An 18,210-nucleotide genomic window follows, 5' to 3' on the forward strand; every position below is an offset into this window, starting at 1 on the left:
TTGAAATGATTCGAACACAATTTTAAGACAGCTGTAAATATCATATTTCATCCATATAGCATTTGCCATGTGTTAATATATTCTTCTTTTGGGGCATATTTTCTAATTAAAATTATGACTTTGTAGGGTTAATATTTGTTGGAAAAACATGGCAGAGGATGGCTGAAAATACAAATTTTTCTCTTTTTTTTTTGGGAATTGCTGTCTTCTAGCATATATTTAACCAAGATAATCAGAGATCGATGTATACCTAGTTAACCAAAAGTTCCAGCATTGAGTCCAAGTTATTGATTAAAGCTAATAATCAAGGGGGCATTCTACACGATGAATTGTTTTTTCTTTTTGCTAGTTTCAAGAACAAATTAAAGCCATCTGGTTTCAAAAGAGATTGTTTCTCAAAATAAAAACATGTTCGTGTATGTGTGTTTTGCAAGGTTCGTACAGTGAATCGGTCAGGGGTTCAGTTCTTGGGTTGAACTGTCTGATGGTTCGTACCAAATGGTTGACTCATTATGACAAAAAAGTTAAAATAAATAAAAACGGTCAAAACCATTAAAGGGTTTGAGTGGTTTTACCGCACATGTCAGCGGTTTGTTGACTAAATCAACGTTTTTGGTAAAAATCCAATTTTGGGGAAAAATGGAACCAATCACCTGACTTATTCCCAGTTTTCCAGTCCGACTGTCCGATCCGGTTTTGAAAACCGTGGTTTTTTATTTTCAAGACTGAAATAAAAAACATGCTCTTGAGTTTCTATTTCTAGTTTCAAAAGAATGTTTTCATCTGTTTTAATTAATATCACATCCCATGAACCATATAATTTTTATACTAAAAAATCTGTTTTTTGATGGTTCCAAAAACGTGTATTTTTGTTTTTTTTTGTTTTTGTTAATGTGGCAGGGACATTTTACGATATGAATATTTTTGTTTTCATTTGTTTTTGAAATTGCGACACCATAAAAATATATTCTTGAACTGTGTTTTTTATTTTGAAAAACAAAAATAAATTGATTTTATTTTGAAAAAACAACGCATGTTTTATATTAAAGAGCAAGATGAAAACAGAATGCATGTTTTTTTTGTTGTTTCAAATTTGGAAAGCCAAAAACATATAATAATCAAAAACATGTTTTCAGTGTTTGTGTTTTATGAACCATTTTTTTTTTTCAAACCAGTTGATTTTGCTTTATTTTTTAAACTAGAAACAAGAAAAATTCACAAAACAAATAGTTGGCAGGTAAGTATCAAGTTTCAAAATTAAGTCAGAAAGGTAACTACCGAGTTTCCAATTTTGAGCAGGAACTACAACGGTTAATCTCAACCTTATGAATAAGACAGCGTTAGTTCAACTAATGCCTTGACATTATTGGCCTCATCCTCAAATGAACACAAACTTAAAAAGCAAGGACATATGATAGAATATGAAACCGAATCAGCCCCCCACAAAACTGTCCCTCACAACGTCTCACAGCACATCCGTGCCGTGTATTAGAAATATCTTTCGATGATAACATTACTCTAGGACGTTGTGAGGGACAGTTTTGTGGGAAGCTGATTTGAACTCCAAGAATTTGTTTTTGTTTTGTAGACCGCCCTATTAAATTATTATTGACAAAATAAAGGGTTTTGGATAATTACCCTACTTTTATCATATATCCCACATGATAGTTTTTTTAATATTAAAAAGAAAAATGAAATATAAAAAGAAGACGAGCAATCCGACCAAACTCCATACGGAATGCTAACACTGCACAAACAGGGCATAACCCACCACAACACAGCATTCGGTCCACAAAACAAAACTTACCTAGACACTCCAAGAAAAGTGGGCCCCCTGTTAAATTTTATCATTAACTATTTTAGGGTGTGCAGGATAGTAGTAGTAGTACCATTTACAAATTCTTTGACAATTAATTAACCAAGTTTTGAACAAGTTAGGGATGGAGAAATTAAGCACCTAGCTTCTTCCTCTTGTTGCAGCACTTGAGTAAGCCAATGTCGTGGAAATCGTTGATTTCTTTAATTGCTTGATGTAGATCTATTTCAATGGAGACCTTGCTTAGCCTCTTTCCAATAAATCCACAATTAAATGTTGGGATGGGATAATATTCAAGGTTTGGTGCAATGGTCCAGGTTTAGAACAAGAAATTGTTATGGCGCTTAATTAGGTTTTGGCCACTTTTGACCGAACCTTTTCAGTCCGATTGATTTTTCAATAATTTAGGTTTGGATTTTTCTATTTGATGTGGGTTTGGTCAAGGTGTTGCTTAAATAGGAAAAGGACAAGTACAATTCAAATTATCCTTTATCTAATCCTACTTACTTTTTCAAGCTATATATTACAAGGTTTTAAAAATCGGATTGGATATGGAACCGTTTTGGCTATTGTTCCTGGATCAAATGGTCCAACCATCTGATTTGAATGAATGGCCTGTTATGATTTAAAAAATGAAAATTTAAAATAAAAAATGGCTAAAAACTATCGTCTGAGTCGATGGATCGATAATTCAATTGCCCAGATTAGTGAATCACTGACCAAATCAACAGTTGTTGGCTCAAGAACAGTTTTAGGATGAAACGAAACCAATTGCCTGACTGATTCCCAGGTCAATTAGTAACCATCCGGTTCAGTCCAATTTTCAAAACCATGCTATATTGACATATTCTGCAGATGAATAGTGGAATTAAACTTCATTGTTTATACGAGTTTGCGCCCTCTTCAGTTTTGCAACTTTAGTTATTTAGGTCACAGTTCAGATAAGTTTCAGGATTTATACTTTAGACTGCATTTGGTAACGATGCAAAAAAGTGTGAATGCAAATATGTAGAGTGTAAAACGGTTCATATAAATTACAAAGTTGGGTTAATTTTGCACTGACAAATTTACCTTCTTACCAAACAGATTTTTACGGTTTTACCTGTAACGGATGCAAACAAGAATTCCAATAAAGCATATGCTTTTTTTTATCAAAAACCCACTTGAATGCAAGTTTACTTCTTTTTTATTGATGTACTTTTACATCTTATTATCTGTCATTTATCAATGCGTAAATGTAATGTTGTCAAACAAAAATAAACCAAAGTGCAAATTTACCCTGAACCGAGATTTGCACTTCATTTGCATCGTTTCCAAACACAGCCTTAAAGTACAAAACCCAAATTTTAAGTTTTATACTTTGAGGTTTAAAATTATTTTAGTTTTAGATTATTATGTTTTTAAAATCATTTTTTTTATCAAATACTCCAAAGTCCAAACACATTTTAACAAACTTTTTCTCTGTTTTCCGCAGCCTAAAGCTCAAAAGCAAAAAATAACACATTTATAGAGTTGCCTCATACCAAAAAATCTCATGGGCTCCCTTACTCCGTCCAAATACATGGATTATGCGGTGTTTAATTTTATCCTTATTGGAATTTAAAGGCTCTTCTATATCACAACCTAGTATTTTCAAACAGCCATTGATCCGGACGGTCGGACCATCCAATATCATTTTCCCCAATATAGGGTTAATCTTGTTTCAATGAATTACCCAATTTCATTCCGTGGATTAATTGAGTTCAAACATCCTAAAATTCAAGCTTCAAGTACTTAAGAAAAAAAAATGCTCTATTTTCTTTTTACCTGAAACTAAAACATATTAAGAAGCGAAACGAAACAAAGAGGAGAAATACAATTGGAACCTGGGAAGTTGGGGGACCTTACCTCCTAAAAGATCATAACAGTTCACTGCAAGAGTAAAAGCAATGGATACCGCATCATACGCTTTGAATCACCCAATTGATAGCTACATGCTGTCAGGAAACAAGAGCATCTTTTGATCCCATAACAAATAGGGTATCAGCAACCCAAGCGGTTGTCTTTTTGCTGTTTTCATCCTACATCATGACATCACTAGTTCCTTTTGCCGCCGGCTGTCCAAGTGGCAAGTGGTTGTTTTGCCACTGCAATAATTTGTCATTATGGAATTCAAATCAGCGGAAAAATTTTAGCTGTTGGGGGCCAACAGCATACTGCCAAAGCATAGGCGTGAATAAGTGAATTACCCAGAACCTGTCCAGTCCAAAACTCTCTCAACAGCCTATGCTGTTGGGCTCCAACAGCCAAAGTTAACTCCAAATCAGACCCCCACCCCACCCCACCCCACCACACACAAGATTGCCCCCATATAACATCCCACAGCACATCCCGGCCATGTATTAGAAACATCTCCCGATATCATCATTTATGGTATTATCTTACAGTGGGACGTTGTGGGGGGCTGATTTGATCTCTTCATTATGATATTTCTTTAATTATTTTTAAAGCGGGACCATTCTGTAAGTTAGCTTCATTAAATATTCTTTTAAATATTTTTAAAACCCTGTTCATATGTTATTGGCTAAAATACAAAAACCTCCCTTGAAGTGTCTAAAAATCATAAAAACCTCTCCTATAGTTTCATTTTAGCAAAAACCTCTCCTTTATTTTTAAAAAAATTGACAAATACCTCCTATTAATGACCAAGACGAAAAATGTTAAATTGATGACCACTTTTTTTTCAAAATACCTATTTTACCCTTTTACGAATTAATGTGTATCTGATTTTCACTAAAATACCCCTATCAACATTTTATACTCCGAAGAGGAGCAACTTACGGCAATGAACTCAAGAAGAACGAACCAAGGATTCCGGTCAGGTGGGTTCCTGGCAACTATCCGGTTTGATAATTGAGGATAGTTGCAGAGAGTACCGGTTTGAGGATTGAGAATAGTTGCAGAGAGTGGGGTAAAGGGAAAAGTTCCCAGAAGAGGCGAGTGATGGCTTGTTCAGTGACGAGATTGGAAGTTTGGTAAGCCCAACTTTGGATACAAAGGAGGTTGAAGACAATGAAACTGCCATTAATGTAGGACTAGGTAAGATCAAAGGTTTGGATTCTCTCGAGGCATATGCATCAGGACGAGGTGAGGAATGCTTGGATCTTGGAGAGATCAGATGATGATTGGCTGGTGATTTGTTATGATTTGAAGATGGTATCGAAGAGATCATTATGTCGAATTTCGTCTATTCCCCCAATGTTATTGTCGAAATCCGCATCAAAGTCTAATGACAGAGAAAGACGTTGGCTCATTGAAGTCATGTTGAGAACGAAGGGTGTGCGAAACCAAGGAGGTCTTCGGTGGTACCAATGTAGGGAAGGCTCTTGGAAGCACTCTAGGAGCTAGTAATCGCAAAACCAAGGAAGTCTGGACCAGCTCCCACCCAGAATGGAACAAATAGTGGAGTGTTTGGATTCAAGGAAGACGTGGTATGCCGCATTTGGAATCAAGTCTTAACTGCACACTCGATCTACTAAGCCAATTTTCATTTTATGAAATTTAATGAAATAAAATAGCCATTTTCTATTTTAGTGTCCACATGTAATGTAGAAAAATTACATTTGTGTTTAACAATTCCAGCAAAATAAAAAAAAAAATAATATTCAAAACTAATATTTTATAAACTAATAGAATAAATAATTTCTTAAATCCACATTTATATAAAAAAATTGTTTAATCTCAAGAAATTTATACGAAAAAAAGATATTAATAATACAGTAATTATTTTAGTACTTAATATTTATAAATTTGAACATGAAATGGATCTTATAATTTTATAAATTATTAATTAATATTTTAATTTGAACTAAATAAAAGTATATATATATATATATATTATTTATAAAAAAATATATTATTTACAAAAACCTTGAGAATATAATATAAATTGAATTTGTCAAATCCATCAATCTACATTTACATAAAAAAATGATTTTTTTATCTCAAAATTTATGGAAATAAAAATATTAATAATGGAATAATTATTTTAGAAGTTAAAAATTATGAATTTGCATATGATGTGTATCTTAGAAAATTTAATATATTTGATATATTTTAAGTTAATATTATATATTATTATAATTTTTAATTTATATTTTAATTACATTTTATAATAACGTGTTTATTGTTTACAAAAATAAAAATATTGTTAACTAAACATTTGAGAATTAATTTTAGTTGAATTTTGGTTAATATTAAAAATAAAAATAGTAAAATAGAAAGTAATCGACATAATAATTCACATATAATAGTTGCATATGTTTTGTGCCTTGAAATTCAATAGAAAATAACACAATAATAGCTTTGTGCATGTATTAATTTTTAATATATACATACATACATATATATATATATATAATATGTTCCGGAATTCTTGATTGATACAATATCAATAAAGTTTTATGGTTTCTATGCATCCCACTATATTAATTGTAGTATATTTCTTCATATATACCTTTAGAATATACATTTTCTATGTATCTATACATTAATTATGGCTATTTTGATTTTAAAAATAATGTTATTAATATGTTTATGGAATTTATATGCATTTTTTGGCATATCCATATTTTTTCGTCTGTATCCATGCATTTCCAAAGCATATCCGTATCCGAGTGGTCCAATACGATACCTAATACCGACACTTTAATCCTTGGTCGCGACATTACATCCATTACCACTCAGAAAATAGCTATCACCGATTGAAAAACAAAATCCAATGATCTCTTTGACCTTTTCTTTAGCAACAAAAGGATAAGAGGATTGGGGAGGAAGGGGATGGGTACATTTAGAACAGCGTCGAACGGATAGACCAATTCCTTATAAGGTGAGAAGAATAAACAAAAACCCTCGAAGTTGTGTGAAATAGTAGACCTGTAGCAAGAGATGCATTGCAAATTATTGGTAAGGGTAGGGGCATTGTTGAGAATGCATTAATTAAGATGGTAAAATGTGGGTCCAAACTAAAGCCAAAGTTGTTGGTTTGGTACCCGAAAGCTCCGAATCCACTTCTGGTTTTGTAGTCAGGAAGCGATGGGGCACCTGTTTTTTTTTCCTCTTTCCAGTGCCCACATCTCTCTCTCTCTCATCCAGTGTCATTATTGTTGGGAGAGCACGTGGTATCGGGCAATCGTCTTCACCCGTCTATTCCCAAAAGGGTGGTACCAGTGTGGTTCTATAAAGCACAATAGTCTTTAGTGAAGAACAGAGAAAGAATGGAGGTCTCTAGTGAAGAACCGTTTGTATTCTCAGCGAATGAACAACAAAATAGTCTCTAATGAAGAATGATGATAACCTCTGATGAAGAAAGTTCTAGATTCTTAGAGAGCGAAAAATGATTTAGTTTCTCAAAGAATGAATAGAATAATAGTCTTCGATGAAGAATGGTGATAAATGATTGTCTTCGGTGAAGTACAGTTGTCGGAAAAACGGATGGTGGAATATATCTAGTAATATCATTGTATAACTAGTAGGGTTATTAAGGGCAAATATAGAATTTTGCAAATTGACCTAATGACACCTAAGGGGAGGTATTTGTCAATTTTTTTTAAAAATAAAGGGGAGGCTTTTATGATTGTCAAAAACCCCTAAAATTTTTGACAATCATAAAAATCTCCCCTACAGTTTCACTATAACAAATATTTCCCTTAAAACTTTTGAAATATTCAATAAAAACTTCCCCTCCATCACTAACCCAAACGAAAAACATTAACTGATGCATTAATTTCTTTTAAATACCAATTTTACCATTCTGTCACTATCGAGACTGAAAATGTCACTAACCACCCACACGACAAGTAAGGCTGGCAATTTTGACCCCAACCCATTTGACCCACCCAATCTATTGATGGGTCAATATGTATCGAGCAACCCATTAGGATTAGTGGAAAAGGGTTAGGGTGGGTTGGGTTGAGGGTACCCATTAGGGTCAGGATGGGTTGGGTCATGCAGGTCAAGATGGGTTGGGTCAAAGTCAATTCTACCTATACTCGCCAAATCTCAAAAATTAAAAGCTATGGTGATTCAAACTCAAACCCCCTAATGTGCAAACATTTGATTCCACTTCCAAACTATTATGCCAAATTTCATTTTGTTAATTAAAGCGAAATAAAATAGATTTTAATACCTTTCGCGCTCACATGCAATTTTATACAAAAACACTTTTACAAAAGCAATTTTACAAAGTAATTTTATGAAAAGAACTTTTATGAAGGCATTTTTAGATAAGTACTTACAAAAATACTTTTATAAAAGCACTTTATAAAAGTGCTTTTACGAAAAGTACTTTTACAAAAGCACTTTTATAAAAGTGCTTTTACGAGAAGCACTTTATAAAAGTACTTTTACAAAAGCACTTTATAAAAGTGCTTTTACGAAAACACTTTTATGAAAGCATAGAGGCACTTATAAAACTACTTTTATGAAAGCACTTTTATAAAAGTACTTTTATGAAAACACTTTTATGAAAGCATAAAAGCACTTTTATAAAAGCACTTTTACAAAAGTACTTTTACAAAAGCAGTTTTACAAAAGTATTTTTACACAAAAGCGCTTTCATAAAACTTTATAGAAGTACTTACATAAAAGTACTTTTTCGAAAGCACTTTTATAAAAGTTTTGCATTTTTTGCAATTTTTCTATAATTTTCTGCATTTGTTTTGTAATTTTTAAGTATTTTTCTGCATTTTCTACAATTTTTGGTGCTTTTTTTGCATTTTTCATGCATTTCCTACAATTTTCTGGTATTGTTTTGCATATTTTCTGATTTTTTCTACAAAAGTTTTGCATTTTCTATAATTTTTTAGTATTTTTTGTATTTTTTTATATTTTTTTATATTTTTTTGCATTTTCTGCAAATTTTCTTCAATTTTCTGTATTTATCTTCTATTTTTGCTTTTTCGGGTTTATAGGTTGACCTGACTCGTTTTTGTCACATGATAGTCTTGAGAGAGATTATTCTCTCAGAATTTAATATTTTGTATATACGGGTCATCCCTACCCATTTTTGTATTTATAAATGAAAGGTGGGGGAGTTGGTATAGGTGAGGGTGGTTAAAAGTCAATATGATGGTCAAGTGAGTTATGGATGGGTCAGGGTGAATTAGAGTTAGGGTGGGTTATGACCCTTTAACTAGTATTGATGATGTGTCCTGTGTGGGTTGGTGAGTCAATAGGGTGGGTTGATGTTCAACCCTAAACCAATCCAACCCAACCCTCCCATTTGCCACTCTTAACGGCAATGGCACTGGCGCCATCGTCTTCACATAAGTATTCATTATCCAGTTAAAATTGTGGTAGTGGAAGAATATTTTGGGTCTGTATGAATACTTTGGATAAAAAGTAAAGACCCCTCGGCCCAGTTAAAGTTCAGGAATGTTGCTAAATTTCTGTCATCTTCCCTCCTTGCACCAAGATTTTGATTTTTGAAACAGAGGTTTGGTTTTGGGAAAGTCCTGATACCATTTTGCCTTCTGTTGAACCTGGTAGGGTCTGAAACTGAACCCATTTTATTAAAGTTTTGTTTAATGGGCTAAAGCCTTGGTGAACTCGGGTTGTTTTCATTTCTATGGATTGGTTTGTGAAAGGGGAGCTTTCATGCATTTTTCACTATGGAAACCTATATCTCACTGTGTGGTCCTAATCCTGGAAAAGAAGAGTAGAAGAAGAGATGGTTGTGGTTTGATAAAGGAAGAAAAGTGAAAGCCCTCGATCCTCCGGAAGTTGTAGGAAAACAACACTCGAAGAGGCATCAGAAGATGGGTCCCCTCTAAATCGCAAGACGTAGATTCCCATGCATTCTCCAATAAAGATGGGAGCTTCGGGAGGTCAAGATCTCCTGCTAGGCTCCATTCCCAGAAAGAATTCCTCCGTGCCACATCCCTTGCTGCCGAGCGAAGCTTTGAAACTGAAGAGTCCATACCTGACCTTCACGAATCCTCTCCAAGTTCCTCACCTTGTACCCAAAGTTCTAATCCTCTCAGAGGATTGATCAACTGGGGAATGATGTGCCTTTTATTGGTGATGTTTGACTTGACAATGATAGAAGGATAAAATTGGTATTTAAAAAATTAATGCATCAACTAACGTTTTTTGTATGGATCAATGAGGTTGGTGGTTTTTGTCAAATTTATCAAAAGTTCAGGAAAAATATTTGTTACAATAAAATTATAGGAAAGATTTTTATGATTCTCCGTGTTGAACAAATCGGTAATTCGACTAATTGAATCAACGGATCACTGACTAGAACGGTTCTAGGTTCAACCGTCCGAGTCAAAGATGATTCAAACTTCGAAAACATGCTTCGCTTTTTTTAGCTTTATTGAGGCACGAACACAAATAAGTAATAACCGCTTCTCCAAACCCATAACCCTTTAACTCATTTTTTTAGGGGATAAGTAGACTGCAATCTATCTCAGAAATCTGAATTGCAATTCCCTCCTAGTTTATTAGTAGTCTTTCGATAAATCGCAAACCGCATCCTGTCCGTGAATCTAGCATCAATCCACGGGCAGGATCTAATCCATCCTTGAAATTTTAGCTCCACCCTAAGGGTGGATTGAACTATAAAACCCCCTTTTTTTTCTACCCACTTTACCCATCGTAAATTACAGTCACACATCTCTCAATTCATAATAGAAATGTGTGGCTTCAATTTACAGCAAGTAGAGAGTGGGTATGAAAAGTGAGTAGGAAATCCCGAGTGGGTGAAAGGTGGCATTCATTCCCGAAGTCTCACCTTAGCAATTGAGTCACTTGGCATTAGACTTGTTCATGGGCCGAGTAGCCCGATGGCCCAATCTGGCCCGGCCCGTTATTTTTTGGGTTTGGACAAAATTTTATGCCCATAGGCTCAGGTTCGAGCTTTCTCAAATAAGTACGGCCCGGGCCCAAGCCCGAATTCGGCCCAATACTATTACATATTACAAAAGAACATATATATTATATATAATAAATATATATTTCTTAAATTATTGATACATATTAATTTACTATTAGGAAATATAAATTAATTTATTAATTATTAAATTATTATTAAATTAATATAATATGAATTTATAAAAATACACTAAAAATAAAACATTTTATATTCAGATCAAACTTCAGGCTCGAACTCAAGCTTCGGGCTTTATATAGATGTCAGGCTCGGGCTCAAGCTGAGGCTTTATATAAATGTCAGGCTTAGGCTCGGATTCAACCTCTAAGCCCGATGGTCGGGCCAGGCTCAGGCTCGGACCTGCACAAAATCTCGGCCCGGTCCGATACATGAACAGGTGTACTTGGCACATTATACTAAAGATCACTTCACTGAATTGCATTCAGGACATCAATCTACTGATCATGCTGATCTTAGTCTGACTGTCTGGGCATTTTCTGATGGATTGATACTTGATAGTTGATACCTTTTCGTATGGCTCTCTTTCTCTCTCTCTCTCTTTATATAACACTTGGCAACTCTGGGATCCGAGAGGCAATTTCTGTCCAGCCGTGTGGCCTCAGACCCGAGGCAATCCCAAATCCCAACAGGCCAAGCTCAAAGTGCTTAACGCCGACTGATCGGAACACACTCACCCAGGGCCACGTTTTTGTTCCAGTTTCAAGGCCTTTTGTACACGCGTTGTCTTCACATGTATCCTTCTTGCATGGCGCCTGACCCTGACGCTACTGTTCGGCGCTTACACCCATTTTAAGATGCGGTACATGGTTTCCGTTGTCACTTTTCATCTCTCTGTCTCTCTCTCTGCTTGCCTATGACTCTATGAGTAGAGTCTCGGCCTTAGTAAATCCATAGTCCGTGCAACCCCTACTCCATTTCTGGCTTACCCATTCTTCAATGGCGAATTCATCGGCAAATAATCGCTTTGTTTTAAATGTCAGCTCGGTGGCGGTCTTGCTCTTGCTAATGCTATTCGAAGGCATCGGAGGCGGTGGAGCAGTTCGATTGGAAAGGTGGGATTCCGGGATCAAAATGTCGACGCAGAGGGAAGAGGGGGAAGAGGACGGAGAGGGAGTCGGCACGACTTGGGCCGTTCTCGTCGCCGGTTCTTCGGGTTTCGGGAATTATCGGCACCAGGTAAGGGGATTAGGAAATAGGAAATAGGAAAGCGTCCGAGTGAAGCTAAGCTACTACTCTGTAGAATCGCAGCCTGAGTAGTGAGAGTTCGTGTGAGTGTTGGCGTTTGGCTTACGTGTGTGGCGTATGGATGCAGGCGGACGTCTGCCATGCTTATCAACTGCTGAGGAAAGGAGGGTTGAAGGAGGAGAACATAGTGGTGTTCATGTACGATGACATTGCCTACAGTGAGTTCAATCCCAAGCCAGGTGTCATCATCAACCATCCCCAAGGTCCTGATGTCTATGCTGGCGTTCCTAAGGTATGTATTGGTAGTACACTTTACTCCAATCACGCAAAGGTTCCTTGAACCGTTGGATTGGAATTATTACCATCTTACAAAGAGAATGTGTTTTTTTAAGCTGATGGATGATGTTTTCTTTCTTATTAAAATAAAATAACAAATATAATTGCAAATATATTGAGCTTGTTTCAATTAGGTAGCATGCGTTTATTATTCTACTATATGGATCAAAACCCAGCCCAATTACAATTGATCACCAAGCCACCGAGTCAGTGGCCCATTAAACTGTTTGTGAATTCAATATATATATTTGAAAAATGACTTCAGTGTATTGAGTAATCCGTTTGTATTTCTTAATGTATATTTGATTCTTACCTAGACCTAGGTATCACCATTTGCCAAGTTAATATATTGATTAGAAAGGGCCAAAGGGGCATGGACACATGATTTTGCTTAGGGCTGTTCGGATCACATTCGGAAACATCCAAATCTGATCCGACTAATAAAAACTGAAATTCGAATCCAATCCGAAATCGGTCGGATTGGGATTTAATCCAACTTTGCATCATATTTTATTTAAAAAATACAAGGGAAATTTTAAACACAAAAAACTAGTTACTTTTTAATTTACTTATCATAAATTAATATAAATATGAAATCTATGAATTTATTATACGTGAGTTAAATTGTATATATTGTCCCCATCCATACTATATTATGAAATAATCGGAGATGGGGTTAAATTTGCCTATGATCCGATTATGTAAACCATTACCCAAATCTGACATAATCGGATCGTATGAGAGGATTGGATTTCGGACTTTTTTGAATCCGATGACAGACCTACTTGCTACTCGAGCTGTATGGAGAAGTGAAGGACCGTAAAGAGCAGGAATCCTTCACATGTTGCCAAATGTTGGTCTCTTCAAACCACTCACTGAATAAACTGGCTCTCATTTCTTAAGCTTTTATTATGAGAAGAATGAGGCTGTGGAACACAGCCTAAAAAGAGTGAATAGCATTGATGCATCCAGGTAGGGGTGTCAATGGACCGGTTTTGTGTTGGACCTGTCCAAATTGAATCAATTTGGACGGATTGGATGGATGGATAGGTGTCAATGAACCAGGTTTGGGTTGGAACCAATTTGAACAGAATGGATGGTCCAGACATTGAGTTGGACCTGTCCAAAATGGTTCAAAGTATTCAGCGGATTGGATTGGACCTGGTCCATCTGTAATAGACTCATTTTGGGCCGGATGGGATTGGAAATTCGGTCCAATTGATACCCCTACATCCAGGAAATCACTTTGAAAGTAGAGATGTCTATCAGTTTATGCATAGACTTGCAAGATAATATCCATTGATAAGCAGCTTAAATAGTAATAATATCTTCTGCTTGTGGGGACAATAGGATCCTTACCATCATGAGAACAAAAGTTCAAAGAAGCCATTTCATTTTCAGAATCATAAGGTGGCTCACTCTCAGCCAATTTATTGAATTATTGGTTTTAGCCACTTTTAATATAAATTTATTTCTTAGCCAATTCATTTAGTGGTTGATTAGACCCTCTATATATAGTGATCTGTTTCCCCACTCTGATTAAGATAAATTACTTGATATTTCATTCTTATTTTGTTGTATTTTTGCAATGGCAGGACTATACTGGAAAGCATGTCACTGCTAATAACCTATATGCAGTACTTCTTGGCGATAAGAATGCTGTACAAGGTGGAAGTGGTAAGGTTATTGATAGCAAACCAAATGACAGAATCTTCCTGTATTACTCCGACCACGGAGGCCCAGGTGTGCTTGGTTAGTATGAGAAACCTTTCCTTTTTCCATCTACAACAACTCTTATAGAACATTGTGCATATTGATTTCAATCCAAGTTTATGGGTATAATAGAATGGAAATTTGTGTTTTTCTTTACAAAATTTTGTTTAAAGTTTTGATTATGCACCACAGTTTTACCTAACATTTGATGAAGTAAGGCCTTAAGCCTTGAGAATGATTGTGGACAAGTCGACTACAGGCGATTATGGCCACAGTATCTAGGGATTACAGTTTTTTTTAATGTTATTACATATATAACATAATAACATATTTGATATAATTAAAACTGTTAATTAGATTGCTTTGGAATTGTACCTGATGTTCTGAACAGAAAATTGCACATGTATCACAATAAATTACCAGAAGTTTTATACACCATTCACTGTAAAAGCATCCTGTACTAATGTAAATATAGACTAGTGGTCGGCCTTAGAAGTCTAATAATACCCTTCCCATTTTATTTCAGGAATGCCTAATATGCCTTTCCTCTATGCTGTTGATTTCATTGAGGTATTGAAGAAGAAACATGCAGCAGGAACTTACAAAGAGATGGTGAGAGAAACATCCCCACCCTACCCCCCCACCCCCACCCCAACTGCAGGGCATGAATTTTGTGCGTTACAATGATACTTATGTTGTGTACATGCAGGTTATATATGTAGAAGCTTGTGAGAGTGGGAGTATTTTTGAAGGTATGATGCCTGAAGATCTCAATATTTATGTAACAACAGCATCAAATGCTGAGGAGAGCAGCTTTGGCACTTATTGTCCTGGAATGGAACCTTCTCCATCCCCAGAATTCCTAACTTGTTTAGGGGACTTGTACAGCGTAGCATGGATGGAAGACAGGTACACTTTGCCATCACTTTCTAACGTGAGAAGTTGGTGGCAGTTTGTAAACATGGCTATCTGATTGAACTGATTTGACTCTTTTTATGCTGTCCCACTATTTAGCTAGTGATTCTATGATTCTTGAGTTTCTTAAATAGTATCCATTAACTTTCTCTTATTATTAATTGTACAAAAACTATAGAGATATTTACCATGAATTTAAACAATTGAGTGTTACTGTATTGTGTACAGTGATCTATTTTGCTTGTCACAGGAGATCTTTAGTTGAAAATTTGCCCTATGGCATAACTCTTGGTCCAATCCCGGGGTTGTTATGATTCAATGTAGAGAACTTTTTATTCTCAGTATATTTCAGCAACCTCCCTTATAAAACCTCTATTGGATTTCTCAAATATCCTTGACTCCCCTGACATTTTGGGATTAGCATCAGTTACCTGTCTCTCTTGACAATGTGTATTCAAGGTGACAAAACATCAAATGCCCTTCATGAAAAAACATCTTAAATCAATATTTGTTTCTATTTTGGCCACTGCTGATTTAAAGAATTTTTTGAACATTACTTAAAATGCACTCATCAAATGACCTTTGATATCTTTGTCATCTTAAGTAACAAGCTCTTAATAAGGGAGGCAATTGGTGTTGATATTAAAATGTTAAGGGGTGAAGGTCATACCTGAGGAGAAACTCCTGGACAGGCTTCTAAAAGTTTCACAAATCTCAGGTTAAGTTTCCAAAATTTACTTCTACTCTTTGTTTCTTCTTTTGTGCCCCCTCTCCCCCTCCTTGGTGGGCTTTTCATTGTCTTCTCTAAGTGCTTTATATGGTACATTAATTTGTTACTATCATCTAATTTGGTTTTCATTTTTCCCATGCCATTATCTTGAAAGAACGTTTGGGTGGTGTATTGAGATTATGTCAACTATTAAGGTTCTTGAACATTGCACTCTGGTCGCCCTATTTATTGTTCTCTGAATTCATGTTGAGTAGGAGTTCAGTTTGAGGCCATTTGGTGGAACAGTTCTGCTAAACTTTGCAGAACTTGCCCCTGGAAATGGTGACTTAGATGGTTCAGTTAAGTGTGCATGCAAAAGCCATGGAAATACTTTGCTAGGCTTTCCGTATTTTCCAGGTGCTGTTGTTCTTGTATTTGTATCAAGTTGACTGTTTCCTGGAGCTACAGAAGAATTGCAGCTTCGGTTAACAATCTTAGTAATGTATTGTTGACTAGGGTGACTCAGCATGGACCCTACTCAGGGAAGGATACTAACATTGTTTCAATTTCAACAACTTTATCTGAATTCATGAAGTGCAGAGTGAGAAGTAGTGAGAGGCAGTCATCTGATATGTAGCACTCATATTTGGTTTTGTTTTATTTTTCTTTTTCTTGCTTTCTGCAGTGAAACTCACAATCTGAAGAAAGAAACATTACGACAACAATATCATAATGTAAGATGTAGATCACAAACTATTTTCTGAACTTCATGCTCTATGAATAGGATCATCTTTTAATTAGTATGTGTACTCAAATAGCTAATTCTTATCATATAGCTAAAATGGAATGTTCTCTTCATTTGTCCAGGTAAAAGACCGAACTTCCAACTATAACACGTATTTTGTTGGATCTCATGTGATGGAATATGGGAACAGAAGCATCAAAACTGAGAAGCTCTATCTGTATCAAGGTTTTGATCCTGCCAATGAGAACCTTAATCAGAATACCCTTCACCCCCATATGGAAGTTGTTAACCAGAGAGATGCAGATCTCCTCTTCTTGTGGCAAAGGGTGAGTGAAAATGCATAAGCTCTTTATCTGCAAAGCTGGCAGCAGCTTCTTAGTGAACAAGTTATGGGATAGCTAGCCTGAATATTCAAGAATCATAGATCGTACGTTAATTTATCATATCGTGTTCAGATTTTTCAAAATTGAATCATCCTTTTGGCTATCATTTTATTCAGAAATTTGATGTTAGCCTCTAGGATTTCTGATTGACTACTCTTAGTTTCACTGCCAGTAGAAAGTACCCCTTTGGGTATTGGTCTGCTTTTCATGATAATCTATGTACACATGTTGCAACTATTTGAAATGGAAAACTATTTAAAGGTTCATAAATATTGATAGTCGGCTTTTTCAGAATCTTTTCCTGTTTTCTCTCATCCATGAATTTTCTGCTTCTCTGCAGTACAAGAAGTCAGAGGATGGATCAAAGAAGAAAGAAGCTTTCAAGCGAATAGCAGAGACAGTAATGCATAGGACCCATATTGATGGTAGTGTTGAACTGATTGGCAATATTCTATTTGGAACAGAAAGATCTGCTTCCATCCTCAGTGCAGTGAGGCCATCTGGGTTGCCCTTGGTTGATGACTGGGGTTGCCTAAAAGCAATGGTAATGTTTGAAATTGAATCAATGCGGGTTACCCAACTTAATGTATTTTTGGTTAATTTCAAGCATTGCCCACCCAGTAACATTTAAATTTGGCGAACAGGTCCGATTGTTTGAATATCACTGCGGGTCATTGACTCAATATGGGATGAGGCACATGCGTGCATTTGCAAACATTTGCAACAGTGGAATCTCAGAGGATGCAATGGAGGCAGCATGTAGGGCTGCCTGTAGCGGACCCCTGTCAGCAGTGTGGAGTCCTTTCACCCGAGGTTATAGTGCTTGAATGTATCATAAGTTCCAAAGATTTTCTTAGAAGAAGTAACAGTGCAAAAGTAAAAACTGTTTTGTTTTTTTTGGCTTGTACAAGACTATAAACTGCCTGTTTAATTATGTGGTTATTAATACCAGTGATTTAGTTTATGTTCAAGCCTTCAAGGTTCTTATTAGGGTGTTTGAAATTGGCCTTTTTCGCAAGAGCCAAAAATCCAACATAAAAGGTTTGTGTATTATAATTATCATTCATTGCTTGTTAAATGAAATTTACATTTTCCATCATGGAAATATGTAGCCTTTTGAATTTCAAAGTTGTTTTCAGGAGGCTGTACTGTTCAAGCATGAAGCATCGATTGTCCTGAAGGTTAAATCTACTTGGGACCATTTGAAAACTATTGAAATTGTTGAACTGAAAGTTGTTAAAATAAGCTTTTTAATTAAGTCACTTCAGCTGTTATCAAAACAACCCTGTATGATAGGGTTTAATAATAATTCTTATGTTTGCTGGTTACTACTGAATGGGGTGGATCTGATGTTTTGGAGAATGTGACTTATGCAAGGGCCTATAGCACTTACAATTAGTTAAGTCTTTTTTTTTTTTTTTAAGTTTCTTCATGGTTGAAACCAAGCATCTTTGGTGATTCTCACACATGCAC

General features: G+C 35.6%; 1 protein-coding gene across 1 annotated transcript; it reads left to right on the forward strand.

The window, feature by feature from the left end:
• Window positions 1-11,568: 11,568 nt before the first annotated feature.
• Window positions 11,569-17,701, forward strand: LOC104598590 (vacuolar-processing enzyme-like). Its single transcript, XM_010260730.2, has 9 exons — window positions 11,569-11,927; window positions 12,064-12,228; window positions 13,868-14,024; window positions 14,512-14,597; window positions 14,695-14,894; window positions 16,295-16,343; window positions 16,477-16,680; window positions 17,078-17,281; window positions 17,382-17,701. Exons 1-9 carry the CDS (start codon window positions 11,688-11,690, stop codon window positions 17,562-17,564), a joined length of 1,488 nt encoding a protein of 495 aa, XP_010259032.1. The 5' UTR covers window positions 11,569-11,687; the 3' UTR covers window positions 17,565-17,701.
• The last annotated feature ends 509 nt before the right edge of the window (window positions 17,702-18,210 follow it).

Source organism: Nelumbo nucifera, chromosome 6 (genome assembly GCF_055504915.1).
Source record: "Nelumbo nucifera cultivar China Antique chromosome 6, China Antique-T2T, whole genome shotgun sequence".
Taxonomy (NCBI): domain Eukaryota; kingdom Viridiplantae; phylum Streptophyta; class Magnoliopsida; order Proteales; family Nelumbonaceae; genus Nelumbo; species Nelumbo nucifera.